A 16,093-nucleotide genomic window follows, 5' to 3' on the forward strand; every position below is an offset into this window, starting at 1 on the left:
TTTACATGCAACAAGTCAATTTCACAATGATATTGTACATTATGAAGAAAGAAAATGTACCCATATATTTCTAGAAGATAGCAGGATTTTCAAATCAAACACTCTTTAATAATGTTAGAAAATCTGGGGCACCAGATTTGAGGCCATGAGAAGTACAAACTGACTTGAAGGGGCAGTAAAAAAAAACCAGGATACAAAAGGCTTAATGAATATCACTATCAAGAATTACAACCCTTTCAAAAGAAGTGGGATTGTAATCCAGATAATTTATGGCACTGGTTGCAGAGAATATGAGAAGAAATGTAGTTGCTATGAATTTAAAAGAGAACTTCTATAAAACATTTGTCAAAAATTATTATTTGAATTTATAACCTGCCCTTCCTCCCAAAGGAACCCAGGGCAGCAAACAAACCATTCAACAAAAAGAAAAACATAGTTGACCCCACATAAAATAACATTGTTTTATTTATTAAAAGGGTAATTGTTGGCATTGTGAGAAAACATATGCCGGTGACACTCATGTTTTACAACTACCATTAATTTTTTTAAAAAAATTGGTAATTGATATTAAACTATGTTAAGCAAGTCACAGGAAATGATATCCCTTAACAGTCTTACAAAATTAGTTGGAGGGCTGCATTAAAAAGACAAAGATCAACATGATTATTAATTTGTTAGTGGCACATGTCAATAGCTCGCTATTGGGAATTTTTTTTTAATGGCACTGCTGATTCAAACTGGTTTTATAGGGAAGCTGCTATGTTGGAGTTAACTTATTTTACTCATGCATGGGAGAAGCCAATATATGCAGATTAATTTATGAAGTAATGGATTCTACTTATTGGTTTTTGGAATGAAAAAGTTAGCAATGCTATTGCTGTTATTCATTGTTTGAGATTACTTTTTCCTTCTCAATAATAGGGATTTATTTTTGATGTACACCGAGTATTTTAAAATGCTATTTATGTACGCACGTACACACGCACGTACGCACACGCAAATGGGTTTTGTTATAGTTTTATCATCAGTGCATTCTTCTTCCAGCCATCATTTCCTCCGCCTCAAAGTCTGGCCTACTGCTGAAGTCACCACCCCCGCCACCCATTTCCACTGCCGAGACCTGCCCTGATTTGCTCCAGCTCCTGCGTTACCTTGAGAAGCTCTCCAGAGAACAAAACATGCCTAGAGTGGAAGTCCTGGCTCTGGACACCCACCCTGTCAATGGCCATTACCCGGGAAGAGCGTGTGGTCTTTGTAGCACATGCAATGGCGTCTGCTTCTTTTATTTTAATTTAACAATTTATATTCCCTCCTTTCAAATATTGTCCAAGGTGAAAGATAGAAACAAAATCAGGGTTCCTAAAGAGAAGGCTTCCTAGAATCTAATGCTGGCTTTTCTTCACACACAGCTTTCTGGGACAGCCATGCGCCCAGAAGCAAATCATTTTCAAAGCACAATTTCCAAATAGCCATGTTTTTAAGGAGAAGCTGACAGAAATACAAACACCCAAATTTTGTTGAGGTGTCAGCATCTCTCTTTCAGAACCAAAAATGAATAATGCCAATATGAACGGACTTCCAAGGTGATTCAGAACAGGCAATTCTGTATTAAGCTGCTTAGCCTGCTATGTGGGCTCCACCTGCCTGAGCCAAATCTATTTCAGCTCTTCTGGTCCAGCTGCAGTTGAAGATGTGGCCAATCGTGCAGGCTTTGCAGTTCCTCTCTGAAAAGTCCTCTTGCACTTGGGCCTTGCGCCAAAAGGGACTTGAGGTTGGCATCTTTCGCGCAAACAGATGCTTGGACAGCCACCGCCGCAAGAACAGCCAACTTCAGCTAAGGGGAAGACAGTGGTGGGGAGGAGAAGGACAAAGCCTTTCAAGCAACCCCTTCCTTTTGGTTTTGTTGGAGGCCGTCAAATTGTGCTGCCAAGCAACAAATACAGCACGGGCCTTGCTTTAAACATGCTCTACCCACAGAAAGCAGGAAACTACCTTTTAACAGGTCAAGTTATGTGTCCTTGTGGCCCAATATAGTCTCCTCTGAGTGGCAGCAACTCTCCAGGGCTCTCAGAGAAGAGGCTCTCCCTCCAGCACCTGCTGCCTGACCCTTTTTTAAATGGAAGGTGCTTCCTGGGATTGAAACTGAGGCCTTTTGAGTGCACAGTGAATGCTCTACCACTGTCAGCCATGCAGCCTGCGCATTTTCCTACAAACCCATGGAGGGGCTGTGTGTATGGAGACAGACAGAATTCAACCAAACCAGACTTCATATTTTAAATAAGTAAAGAATCGACAGGACTTAACCCTCCATTAGGGGATGTTTAGAACAGCAGATTTCTGTCTAACATGGTTCAACTACTGTAGTTGTGGTGTCAATCTGAGCTTCACAGCATTTTGCCACTAAAACTACTAGGTTATAATATGCATCAGCTATGGAGATGAGCCAGACAGTTTAGAAATGGGGGGGGGATGAAGGCGGGGAGGAGAGAAAAGAAGTAATAATAGAAGTTGTCAGCTGAAGCCTTTCCACTTCCTGCTGTGAACATGACACTCACATTATCGCCACCTCCCAAATGGCAGAGGTCTGGATTTTAGAACTGTGCCCACAGCAATTTGCCTACTTAGAGTACCGACTCCCAAAACTCACAGAATTTAACTGGTGAAATATTCTTGCATAGAGATCATCCAACTGTCTTGCCCATTTGGGCCAGATGGGAGGTGGCAACCATGATGAGGTTAATGAGTTGCAATATTGCCCGTGTTACCGCACACCCGTTGCCCTCCTGGACGCAAGCAAATTGATCTGCTGAAATGACCCCACCCCCCACTATGATTACAGCACCTCTTGAACGTGCTGGCAGTATTGAGAACAGGGACTGTACCATCCGGTGTTGCCTGCTGACGGCTTTTTTTACATTTGACGTAATCGTGGTCAACTGGAGTGGCTGTGTAGGGTGGGGATGTCAGACCTGGACCGGAGGAGGAGGGAAGGGAAGTCCCTGGGCCTGGCACAGTCCCGGCAGAAGAGTGCGAGTCGTCATCCGCCATGCAAAGCTTTTCTCTGGAGGAGGAGAAAATGAGGAGAGGGATTGCACTGGTATCAAGTTGCATGTACTACACGGGTGCACAACTCAAATCCACCTCAGGGCTCTTTTCAGATTTTGCATTTCTGGCTCCACCACAACAGCTTCACCCAGCCAGACAAAAGCAGGCAGTGGCTGCTAGGGTGCCTGGCAGAGGAAGTTTGCTGCCATAACTTGAGCACTTTTAAAACGGCACCTCCTGCACCACAAGTGCTCAGCTGGCTTCAAGAGACTTCATGGCTTTTGGAAACATTGAGGTGACATAAAAATGTAAACACTCAAGAAATAAAAAGGAAAGGATGAAAAGGCAGAAAACAAAAAGAGAGAGGAATTTTCCAGAGAGGAATTTGGGAAGAAAATGTTCCAGAGATGTAACCGTGAAGGAGCTGAGCAGGGAAGACCCAAGGAGTGTATGTGTGTGTGAGGACCCTAACCCTAACCCTGCCAAAAATGCTTTATCTCCCAGCTCCAGAAGTTGCTCTGCTCAGAACCCTTATACGCGTAGTGTGTGTGACTGCACAAAGAGCACACTGTTGCAACTGACTCTTGATGAGGTCATCTTCACACAGCATATACATGTTAACAAATCCTCCAGGAAAGAAGCTCCTTTAACAAAGTCTATTTTGGGGCGCAGCAGGTGTGGGGGGCACACGCTGACAAAGTCAAAATGTGGCTTCTTGTCAACTGGATTGTGGCGGCTGCAGGCAGCTCTCACACATCCCTGGAATGGCACCCCCTAGCCAGGTGGCGCATGTACTTTGTTAACTGAGCTAACACCCTACTTAAAACTAGTACTGCCCAAGATGGCTGTGTACGGCCAGCAGTATCAGAGGTGGTGGCCTCTGAAGGCCAGCTGCGTGGCAGCCCATGTGGGGAGAGAGGTGCTGCTGCTGCGCTCAGGTCCTGCTTGTGAGTTTCCCAGAAGAAGCATCTGGTTGGCCACTGTATGGAAAAGGATGCTGAACTGCTTGGCCCCTTTTGGTCTGATCCAGCTGCCGCAGGACTATGCTTATCATGATACCTGAAAGACCAACTTACCACTTATATACCCAGCGATCACTGCACTCTGCAGGTGACAGCCTCCTGCAGATACCATCCTTTCAAGAGGTCCATTCCACACAACATAGGAAGAGGACCTTTAGTGTAGTGGCACCAACTCTTTGGAATTCCCTCCCCTTAAATGTTAGACAGGCGCCATCTCTGTTATCTTTTCAGTGCCTACTGAAGACCTTCCTCTTTCAATAAGCCTTTTAAGTAGAGCCCTTATCCCAGTCTGCATCTGTGCTGGAATGGCTTTTTAGCATGTTTTTAAAGATGTTTTGTTTAATATGTTTTTAAGGATGTTTTGTTTTAATGTATTTTAAAGTTTGTTTTTATAATGTTTTAGAGTGTTTTTAGTGCCTTTGTTTGTGGACCTGGGCTCCTACTGGGAGGAAGGGCGGGATATATATGTAATCATCACCACCACAGAGGTGTGGAATGCAAGTATCTCAGGAGAGTGTTCAGTTCAGGAATAGTTTCCCATGAATTACTTCTCCAAGGTTAAACAACTCTAGATAAAGCCCACAAGCCTTCCATGCCAGCTCAACACCACGACGCTGGGTCAGAATTGCAAGGTACACCTCTGAAGGCAGGGAGGCAACCTGGCGTGCTCCAGATGTTGCAGGCTACAACTCTCACCATCCCTGGCCCATTGGCTATGCTGGCTGTTGGGACTCCGAGTTGACAATATCTGGAGGGCATTTCAACGGCTGCCCATTTTAAGGATTCATTTCGAGCCATTTTGGCATTTAGTTATTGGACAATTTCTATATTGCTTATACTTAAACAAAACCCAGTAGTGGAGTGGTATACATTTACCTCCCATTTAACTGAAGCCCTCAAAGTTATCTTGAGAAAGTCAGCACTCACTTTTCAGTGATTTTGGGCGTATTCTTTTCATCCCCCCTGGCAAAAGGCCCCTCAGCAGCTTCCTTCATAAAAGTGAGAAGCAACTCTGCATCCACCCCGGAGTTGGGCTTCCCCACAAGCTTCAGAATAGAGGCGTGTAGCCGGAAATATACCTAATGGAAAGAAACACACAGAGTGACATGTGCCCCCAAAACCTACCTAGCTATTTATCACTTAATTAGGCACAACAAGTAATTTAATATAAAAAACCTGCTTGCAGTTTGCCATATAAACGAAGACAGCTGCTTCCTGCAGCCTTGTGAAAAAGAAGATGCTCACCTGTTTGACCAGGGCAAGACACCTGCAAGGGAGAGAGGCTCTTGCAACCAGAAGCTGCTTACGTGCCACAAGTGACAAAGGCCCAGTAAAAGCGGGAGCAAGATCGACGAGTGGACCTCCAGACTGTGAGTGGGAGGGGCAACAGCACTGCCAAGCTTTTGCCAGTGGGACAGAAGAATGGGAGGGGGAAGAGGGGGCACTCCTCGTGCTCCTCTGTCCATTGGCTGACACTCTCTATTTTCCCTTCCTACTCCCAACAGAAGGGAAATAAGCAGTATTAAACTACACCATCTCCTGTGTGGTTGTAACTTTCTCCCTAATTTGGGGGGATGGCAGGCTCTGCCCCCACCCCACCCCTAGCAAGCTGCCTTTTCAGGCCTCCCAGAGTCAGCAGGGCAAGGGCTGCTGATGTTTCCACGGTAGCAAGGAGGGGAAATCCAGCACTGGATCTCTCTCTCCAAGGTCACAGCTCTCTACCTGCCCTGAGAGAGGGAAGCTGGATGCAGCTGTTGTCCTCTGCCATGCCCTCCTAGGAGCCACAGGACTGCAGGGTAAATCAGTGCTAGTTTTGCTTAGAGCAGTGAGTGGTGCTGAGGGAGGCGGTGAACATGTTTCTCTTCTCGACATGGAGCTAAGAGGAGCCTGGGAGGGACTTAAGATTATTGGGAAAACAGCACCAGGGGCGGGGGGAAGGCTAAACACCTGCAGCAGCACCATCCCATCAAAACAAGATGTGTTAAAAAAATTACCAAAAAAAGGGTGGTAGACGCATCCCTCGTGAGATCTCATGCATTGTGTGGAAGGTGGGCCTCAAAGGTTTTTAAGGGCTTCTGCACAAGGCTGCTGCCGTGATGCTTGCAAAAGCCGCCACCTACAAAAAAGCAGATGGCCTGCCAGACAGGAGGGCAGTGCTAGAGAAACGTGCATGCAGATTTAGCCACCCACGATGCTATACACTTTAAATGAAGACAGAGAGTGGCTGCTTTACAACACTCCTGTTTAGAAGCTGCCTAAGGACTTTTCTCAAGCGCTCTTAGGATCTTGCTCTGGTTTAGGGTATGTTCGTCTGGTAACTGGCACATGCATTTGGTTCTGTTGTTTTTACCTCCAGGGCCTCCATTGCCAGCTCTGGTGGGTTATGATAGTGGATCTTCTTGGGATACCGGGCAGCTTCCTCGTGCAGAAAGTGACCTGCTTGCTTGTAATGGAGAAGATAGATGGCAGGAGGCTGCTTCTGCTTCTCAGCAATCTTTCCCAGCATGTAGTGGATCAGCCACTCCTCTTCATCCCCGTCACCCTCACAGTGAGAAGCTGAAGCGAAGCAGTGCTTGGCCGTCTCCAACATGCCATTGCGTCGCTCCTCCATCTGGAAGACGAAGAGAGCTGAAGGCTAGCTGCTGCAGCAGCCCCTCTAGGGCAACGGCAAGCCCCCTTCTGAACACCTGGAGCCTGGGAGCTCAGACTCAACCCTCACCTGCTGCACCACCTCAGGGGGCAGTTCCAACTTCCACTGCTTCAACTGCCTGGATGCAAAGGAGTGCAAGGCATACGACATGGTGCCATACTCGATCCAGAGAGAGAGGTTGGAGCCATCGATCTCCAGGGCTCTTTTGAAGCAGTTCAGAACTGGTGTGGCATGCTTCCAAATGAGGCCGTCACTCTTCAGCTCATTGGAGTTCAGTTTGTCTTGGATCCGACTGGCCCGAGCCAACGCCATGCCAGCCCAAGAGTCAAACCTGAAAGGACAATGCACAAGTCCATCACGGAAACAGACATGCCCTTCAGGCTTTAAATCCCCAACTCTCTCTCTTCTTCTACAGTCTTCTCTTTATATCATATTAGAACAAGTTTTTAGTTTTTTAAAAGGTGTTTATTATATCCCATTGTTAATCAGCTTTACAGCCGTGAACAATTTGCATTCAAGGTATTTATAAAGACCACCTTCTTCCTCATGACCCACAAGGCCCTGCCTTGTGTTCCTCTAACTGCTCTTAGAGGTGCAGCTGGTGTCTACACAGGACAGGTCCTGTTCAGCTGAGGTGCCCAGACTATGGAGATCCCTACAAGGAAAGCTTGCTTGGACCTTCCGTCTGTTACCACTTCCAAGAGTGTCACCATTTTGTGGGAGGGATTCAATCATGACTGAATGCCACATTGGCAATTTAGTTCGGCACAATTAAAAGTGGATTAAAATGCTCTGGCACAACAACCCCTTTTTAATTGTCTTTTTTGTCCCCCTTCAAGGCAGCAATCTGTAACACAGCCACCTTAGTGAGCCAACGCTCGGAGCCAAAGGCAAGCAGTAGGTAAATGCAGGCAGCCCAGATCAAGGCCCCTTGCAAAGGCCACGCAGTCCAGGGGCTGAGGCAAGGAGAGCAGGCAGCACAAGGGCCACTTAGGCTGACCTGTTCGGACAGATGCAGATGTCGTGCATGTAGAACTTGATAGCCTTGGACTGCTCCTTGTTCTTGAAGTGGTAATCTGCTAGGAGGTAGTATAGCTCTGTCACAACTGGAGGGAAGTAGTCTGCACCCTCAGGGAGAGCTGGCACCTGAGCACGAAGGAGAGCACAAAAATTCGGACTTATCCTGATGAACTAAGCTGGACAGAGGCTACCACCATCACTGCATGGCCAAGCTAATTGGCGGCTTGCCTGTGAGAGAAGACTTAGTGCACAAGAGACAGAGAGAGAAAACGGAAGAAGTCAACTGTTATGGAAGTTGCAGCTGAATTGGAAGGGAATGCCGTATTAAAGTAGAGAAAAACAAAAAAGAGCCTTGGGGGAAAGGTCCTCCTCAGGCCTCACAATATTCAGATACCGGTGTGGGGAGCCTGTGACTTTCCAGATGTAATTGGACTCCAACTCCCATCAGCCCCATAGTCAGGGATGATGAAAGTTGTAGTCCAGCAATGTCTGGAGGGCCAAAGGTACAAATGGAAGCCACACAGACAAATAAGGCTCCCAGGGAACCTCAACAAAGAGTAGATATTGAAAAAAGACAAACTGAAATTAATGGATGTCCAGAAGGCAGTGAAGTCCATTCTGCATTATAAACAGCCTATATTTGAATACAACAAAAAACCAGGCTGCGTTTTGGCAAGTGCATTTGCAAAAGAAAATACGGATTAAAAGGCGGCAGCAATTTTGTTTTACGTAACTGAACATTTTGGAGGAATTTTGGGATTGTTTTGCAAAATTATACTACTTGAATAAACCTTCATTGCAAGTGATACAACATGTCTTTTAGAGATCCCAGGAACTTCTGAAGAAGATAAAGAGACTTAAGAAAAATGTTTCAGTGCAAGAGGTAACAATAACAATTAATACAATGGTGTAAGATAGTCTTATTGCTGAATTTTTAAAAGTATATAATAAAGGAATAACACTTGTGTTGAAGGAATTATTGGCTGGCTTTTTAAAAAATAAAAAACTGCCAGAATCATAGAAAGATACAAAAATAACACCGATACTGAAAATGCGTAGAGATGCAGATATAACAGAGCCGTACAGGCCAACATCTTTGTTAAAAATGGGTGGTAACGTCCTAGCAGCACTCTTGGCTAATAGGCTAAATAAGATTATTGGATCCTACATTAATGAAGATTAAAAGGCATTCAAAGGAATTGAAAGAAAACATTTTGGCAGTTACAGTATTAACATAATTGATAATCAAAGAATATATTTTGTTGACACAGAGAAAGCATTTGATAGAATAAAATGGTTTCTTCTTGACGTTTTGAAGCTATTTGGTACAGGAATCTTATTATTGGGCATTGTTCTGGTAATAGCCACTGGCTACAAAAATATTAACAATCTGAATAAAAAGCCTTCAGTGACAAAATCTGGTGCCAACAGAATGCTTTCAGCCCCTCATTTTTGAATTTTATTTTTGCACAGAGGATGAGACAAGGCTATCTCATATCACCATTATTATTTAATTTGAAGTTCTGGTTATTAGGGTATGAAATGATAATACAATCACAGCTATTCAAGTAGGATTTTTAAAAAAAATGTATATATGTGGACAATGCTGCCTTCACATTGCAAAATCCAACAGAATTAGTTAATACTTTAATGGACAAACTTCAAGAATCTGGTGCTGTATCTGGGCACAAGATTAAAATAAAATCCGAAGTTTTCTGATTTAATATAAAAGAACAATTAAAATATAAGTAATCAACAGAACATAAACAGAAATTATGCAATGTTTGCTATTTAGGAATATCACTGGAAAATAATTTACAAGAAATTAGTCCTATTAATTTTGATTTATTAATAAATAAAATAAAATTGGATTTGAAGCAATGGACACGGGAGAATTTTGTTTTTGTCAATACCATTAAAAATATAAATAAGAATAATTCTGATTTGCAGAGAATCATTAATGGAATCCCCACAGTGGGCCCTGGCCTTTGGCTGTAAGGAAGGAAAGTTCTCTGACTTGGAATTGATCTGGGGCCACAATCCTCCTCTCCCTCCAAGAAACCATAGGGGATGCTGGGCTCTGGCTCCCTGTCCAAGATAGAGGCTCTCTGCCGCCTCTTGCGGCAACAGGGTGATTCTCCTGACCTTGCCAACTAACTCATGGTGGGGTGGAGGACAGCCTCATGTTGCTTTGCAGGAGGTGGGATCAGGACCTGGAGAAATAATCTTCCACAGCACTAGGCAAGAAAGCAATCAGCACAGTCCTGGTGATCGGTATGTGCTCGAGGAGCAACCCATTCAAGGGTTAACTTGGTTCTCCATTGAAGGAGAACTCAACACCTTCAAAAGCGTTCATGTGCTCAGCAAGGATGCTTAACTGAGGGAGGAGGGGGAGGCACATGGGGGATTGCAGCTGGATTGACGCATCAAGTTTTTTGTATAATTCACCTGTTAGTGGCAGCCCCTGTGGCTACTCACTTCTCCTTCCCATAGGCTATTTGTCCAAGGAGGACAACAAAAAGGGCTCAGAACTGGAACTTAATTTTGAATGTTGTGAGACACCCCAGCTGAAGCAGCAAGAAACAAGAGCCACCCCCTATTCAGCATGAATGATGATTTCCATCCCCATTAAACGGGCACAGCCATCCCTCCTCCTGCCCAGGAGGAAAGGAAGGAAGCCTCCAGGCATGCTGGAGCTCCAGCCCCTCCCCTGCTCGTCCTTGTCAGTCACCCCAAGAAGAAAGATGTCTGCACCTTGCTCAAAGGCCCTTCAATGTAGCTAGACACTTCATCCAGTCTCAGCATCGGCTTGTCTGTTCGAGGGACAATGGTCGCCATCTTCTTTAGTAGGTTGGCCAGGTCAGCAGACACTGTGCTGGTTTTGTAGCTATCAAATTCTGGAAGAGTCTTGGGCTTAAAATACTCAAACATGAATAAGGCATCTTCCCACATCAGATCCACCTGGGAGAGAAAGAAAGAGATGCGTCAGACATATTACTGAGATGCATCCACGAACATGGGGAACAGCTTCATGCCGAGTCGGAGTGGTAGTGCATCTCAGCACAGTACTGCTGAGGAACACAGAAAGCTGCCTCATCTGGAGTCAGACCGTTGGTCCATCTAGCTCAGGACTGCCTGCACTGACAGGCAGCAGCTCTGCAGGATTCCATATAGGCTGTCTCTCCCAGCCCTGCATGGGGATGGTGCCGAGGACTGAACTTGGGACTTTCTGTGGGCAAAGTGGTGGCTCTACGCCTGTGAGGAGGAACGGGAGGCCTACTCTAACACTGCCTCTCCTTGCTATGTGCAAAGATGTCATTGAGGAGCACAGGAGGGCTGGGGCCCTCCATGTCCAGCTTGTAGGATTCCTGGAAGCCTCTGACTGCCCCCTGCTGGAAACAAGACACAACACCTGAGAAAGCACCAGAGCCCCCATATAATGTGGCAGCCCCTGGAAGTGGCGAGGCCTGCCAGCCATTGAGCATCCTGCATTTTCTCACTGCAGCAGACAGAGTCAGCCTCACCTGCTGTGTGGAATGTTCCTCCAGGTACCGTGCTTTACTCTTTTTGCTCGGGAAACTATACAGGCAATAAAAGCATTGCTCCAGAGCAGTTTCCAGCTCCTCTTTGTAAGGATGGGTGTCTTCAGAAGTAGAGGCCAAAAGCTCTCTTTGTAGTACCCGCACCTGGAACAACAGATCACATCCAAGGATGAAATGAACCCCATCAGCATTTGCTTGCCCTGTCCTGCTGACAGAAGAGGTTTCAGTGTCTCTTCAGCAGCCGTCCCTAACTTGGTGCCCTCCAGATCTGACAATAATGGCCTAATTTAATTGTGTTTTTCCCTGAGCATTCAGATGGGAAAGATGCCCCTATAATCAGCCATAAGATGACATTTTCAGGTCCAGTCAAAGAAAGAAAGAAAGAAAAGAATCTTCTCATAGATGTGCCTCTCGAGTCCCAACTTGCACAGAATGGACAGAAAGGAAAAATGGCAGAGAGAGAAGCAACGCACATAGTCCTGTTTTGTTTGACTCAGGAAAGGCTGACAGAACATTCTCCATTATTTATTCATTCATTCAAAGCGTTAAGCTTCTACTGCCCCAGCAGTGAAAACAAGAATTAAGCAGGCATGTGCGCTGGACGGGGGGAGGGGAGTTTGGGATGCCTGGCTGCTCGGCTAAAATGTTCCAAAGATGCTCTGCGAGGCGGACATGGAGAGGAACATTCCTCTCTCCACACGTGTGAGAGTTCCATGGATCTCTTATCCCGTTGAGGGTGGCAAGAACAAGAGGAATCCAGGCTAAAGAATCCAGGCATCTCAAGCCCCAAGGCAGGCAGCAGCCCTGAAGGGGCCCTCGGCTTGCCTCTTCCTCTTGGCTCCTTTGGCTCCTCCTGTGAGGAGAGGCTGCTTCCTTCACTTTTCCCGCCAGGCCCACAGACGGGGGAGGGGGGAGAGAAAGAACGAACAAAAAAGGCGGGAAAGGCGCTGAAAGCACAGCCAAGGCGGTTTGGTTCGTTCGTTTGCAGTGAAGGAGAGAAGGAAAGGCTAAATAGAGGGAAAAACGGCTGAAGGGAAAAGCCAACAGAGCCTAACAGCAAAGGGGGGTGTTTGTTTGTTTGTTGTTTTTTAAAGTGAAGCGAAGGGAATAAAGTCTGAAAAGAGGTAAGAGGAACGCCTGAGGGTAAAAAACCAACTAAAGCCGACTAGGAAGCCAGAAACAAAAGATGGAGAAGGAGTAGGGATGGCAAAACTGAGGAGACACTGAGAGGGACAGGAGGAGGAGCATTCAAATTAACAAGGAGATTTCCTGCCTGGGAAGGAGGAGGCTGTTAACCCAATGTGGCTACGCAGGTGAGTCGGCCAGGAAAATCCAGGCATTTCAAACCTCGCTACTCACATAGAATTTGAGAAGGGCTCCCTCCGAGTTACAGCACCATGATCTCCTCCCAAGGTATTCATGAGCCGTATTCAGCAGCATAAGGGAAGAGGGCAGCATGGGGGTGTCCAGAGTTGGAGTCACTGTTGGGAAAACAAAGGTCAAGCAGTTACGGGGTAAGCAGAAGCCACAGAGCTGACAGGTGAGGTGCAATGGGGAGCAGCAGCTGAAACAGGCAACTTCACTGTGCCTGGACTGGCCCAAAACTGGCTCCTGGCCCAAAGTTTCCTTGTACGGATGGAAGGACCCAACTGTTTTGCTAAATTCATGAAAAATGCTTGATGTCTGCTTTGAATACAGAAGTCCCACAACAAACATATATCTCTGCAACACCTTCATCACCCCCGAAATCACTGGTTAACCCAATTGGGAGTGGGAGGAGGAAACGTTGCTCATTTTCAGGATGATGGTGGAAGTGTCCACCTCCCCAGAGTGATGCTGGTGTGGACAGGCCAGTTGCCTTCCAAGGATGTATCAGTGGAGGTCTGAGTAATTCCATCTGGTGATAAAAAGGGGGAAAGCCTCTGCTGTGGCAAGTCCCATCTGCCCTGAAACTATTTTGGAGGCCCAAAGATCACAACCCAAAATAATCACCAAAATGGCCCTCCAAAGCAGGGTAACAAATCTGTGAGAAGAATTTTGCTTCAGTCCTAAATACTACATCCTAAATTCCAATTCAATTCTCCGAGGGTTTTCTAGTCAAAACGGCAAGAGCCACACGCCAAACCCTGAGATTTGGGGGAAAAAACTGTAAGGTAACAAACCCCCTCCAAAACAGTTCAACAAAACTGAGCATGGCCCTCGCCCACGGAACAGAGAGGAGAAAAGCTGAACACCAAGTGGGAGGAAGAGTAATGGAACAGAGTGGCTGGAAGAGGATGATGGAGGAAGGCCGCTTCCTGCACGCTCCCGCTAGCCAGTGCCGGCTCATTTGTGCACTCTGGGCAACCTCCTACCCGAGACGGGAGACCGCTGAAGGGGCTCACCCCCCCACACACACACTTTGGCACATGGCCCCAATTATAACAACATTTTTTTCTTCTGTGCACACCGATCCAGTGAGAAGACTTGATGAGCAATACTACAGGAGCCTTGGGCTCCTGCTGGGAGGAAGGGCGGGATATAAATCAAATAAATCAAATAAATAAATAAATGACATTGTAACTGATTTGCCCTGATTTGCCTGGAGGTGTCTCAGAAGCACGAAGTTCCAGTTTACGTTTCTCCAGATTCAAACACTCCAGAGCAGGCAACTACCATTTGCTACCCGCCTTTGCAACTACCTTGGCAGCAAAATAAGCCGCTGCCCTGCACGGCAGCAGAGGGAGGCTCCCCGCCACTCCTGGTCCCTCACCTTCCTCATTTTGGCCCTGCAGCTGCTCCTCCTGTTGGCAGCAGAGGGACCGGAAGTTGTCTTCTTCATGCTGAATGACCCTGTGGAGAATAATCCAAGGAAGGACAGAAGACACAAAAGGCTCTTTGGGCTCCTCCTGGACTGCCATGCTGCAATCTATGATCTACGGTTAGAGAAACAGACCTGGCAAATTAAACCCACAGAGATCACCATTCATTATACAGCTTCCGCCAGACACACCTCTTTACCTTGGCCTTTGACGCTTGAAATATGTGTTTTCAGGACCCACTCTATCTATTCCTGTGATTGTGAGCTGCTTTAACTATTTTTTATATTTAAATTTAAATTGTTGTAACCCATCCTGGGACCTGCTGGTGAAGGGTGGGTAATATATTTAATAATAATGAAAATAATAAGAATTCAGGCAATCAGCTTGCTCACTAATGCTAGCTCTTTCACTTGGGGGAGGGGAAGCACATGTTAAAGCTGGTTGCACAACCAGGCTGTCATCCAAGTGGTCTGACTGACTGAAAGGCCAAGCTGCCTTCAAGCTCACAAAGCAGCATGGAATGTTTTTCCACTCTCTCACAAACACTCTTGCCTCCCACTCCAAATTCATGATGGGCTCCAGCCAGAACAGAAGGGTGTAGCCAGGGTCCGCCAGAGATGTGTGAGAAGGTGAAAGGCCCTTTAAAAAACCACTGTTCCTCCCACCACAGAGTTTGCTTCACTGAGGAGAATAGGAGCAGGCAGAGGCTTTAGCGACAGCCTTAAGCAGCCCCCCTAAGCAAGGGGGAAGTCCAAGACTTGGGAAGGGGGACAGACAGAGACCAAACCAAAGGGGTAGGGAGGACTCTCACCTGGGAGTGAAGTAACTCCTGCTCTCCCCACTCCCCCCGTCAAAGAAAAAAAAAAGCTAGTCTTGATTTTCTTGCCCTTGCTTCTTCTCTAGCAAACACTACTGAGAATGCAGCAACTCCAAGCCCTCTTTGAGTAAAAAAAAAAAGGGGGGGATTCTTTTTACATTCTGGATCATGCAGCCCCTTCTTGTCCACTCCTCCCCCCACCCTGGTTTGCTTCCTTCTTTCTGTGTTATTAAGCACTGGGCACCACTGGCTTCAGGACCCAACCAAGGATATCCCCACTGGGAGTTGGGAGACTCTTGCAAGACCCATTTCTATGTTTCTGAGTCCTAAAGGAAACCTGCTCCTCAACTGCCCCTTCTAATATGAAATGACATTTCCACTCCCTCAAGCCCACAGTGGCTCAGGGAAATGTTGCAAGTAGGCCACAAGATCACCAAGAGCGACACGGCCCTGCAGGCAAAACCAGATACCTGGATGAGGTTGTTGGTCAATCGGATGAGGCTCTGTGTTGCCGATGGTTCATCCAGGCTACTGCTGTCCGAGGAGAGGGCGCCATCGATCCCCACTAGGAGCTGTGTGACAGTGGCCACCCACTCTTCCTTTGCAGAAGCTTCTGTCATATTTATCATCTGCTGAAAGGCTTCATTCAAGGCAACTTCTGAGCACTCAAAACATTGCCTGTAGTCCTTCAGTTTGAGCAGGGAATCCTAAGGAGCATTAATGAGAAGAGATTCCTTTCAGGAAAAAAGGGGAAGAATTTCTACATGGCATTTCTGGGGCACGGGACAGTTGCCATATTTGCACATGAAAGAGCAGCAGGAGACACACACACACACACACGCACCATGCAGGAGATGCCCCTGAGTGTTGCATGGCAAAGGCTGCTTTAACATGACTGGCTGAAATGTGCTTCATGCTGTGCCTCTGCACCAGCTCTCCCCACACTTGTATGGCACGGCCAAGATAAACACACAAAAGTATCCGAGGACACCCTCCCCTCCCAAGGAGCCAGATTCAGAAGGGAGAGGAGAGGCACCCAATATGAAGAACTTCCTCTTGATGCTGGCTGCAGGGGGGAGAGGCATTCAGAGTGGGTCCCTCCGCTTACATGCACTCAAGGCAGGGCTATGCAAAGTACACAGACAAACCAAGCTTCAAACAGCAGTTGTAGGAGACTTTACTTCTGGGAAAGCTGG

At 46.6% G+C, this 16,093-nt stretch overlaps 1 protein-coding gene across 7 annotated transcripts in view; it reads right to left on the reverse strand.

Moving 5' to 3' along the window:
• CABIN1 (calcineurin binding protein 1) overlaps nucleotides 1-16,093 on the reverse strand; it is a 74,488-nt gene that overhangs the window by 40,407 nt on the left and 17,988 nt on the right. For 6 of the 7 annotated variants that reach the window (XM_061602959.1, XM_061602953.1, XM_061602954.1 and 3 more), the window contains 10 exons: nucleotides 15,368-15,604; nucleotides 14,032-14,194; nucleotides 12,639-12,760; nucleotides 11,262-11,423; nucleotides 10,492-10,698; nucleotides 7,718-7,863; nucleotides 6,787-7,048; nucleotides 6,418-6,678; nucleotides 4,995-5,146; nucleotides 2,883-3,061 (listed from right to left, as the gene is read on the reverse strand). In XM_061602959.1, the coding sequence (XP_061458943.1) occupies nucleotides 2,883-3,061; nucleotides 4,995-5,146; nucleotides 6,418-6,678; nucleotides 6,787-7,048; nucleotides 7,718-7,863; nucleotides 10,492-10,698; nucleotides 11,262-11,423; nucleotides 12,639-12,760; nucleotides 14,032-14,194; nucleotides 15,368-15,604 (1,891 nt within the window). The remainder of the gene's footprint in view (nucleotides 1-2,882; nucleotides 3,062-4,994; nucleotides 5,147-6,417; nucleotides 6,679-6,786; nucleotides 7,049-7,717; nucleotides 7,864-10,491; nucleotides 10,699-11,261; nucleotides 11,424-12,638; nucleotides 12,761-14,031; nucleotides 14,195-15,367; nucleotides 15,605-16,093) is intronic. The other variant, XM_061602958.1, reaches the window with a different exon arrangement.

The sequence above is a fragment of the Rhineura floridana genome, chromosome 19 (assembly GCF_030035675.1).
Source record: "Rhineura floridana isolate rRhiFlo1 chromosome 19, rRhiFlo1.hap2, whole genome shotgun sequence".
Taxonomy (NCBI): Eukaryota; Metazoa; Chordata; class Lepidosauria; order Squamata; family Rhineuridae; genus Rhineura; species Rhineura floridana.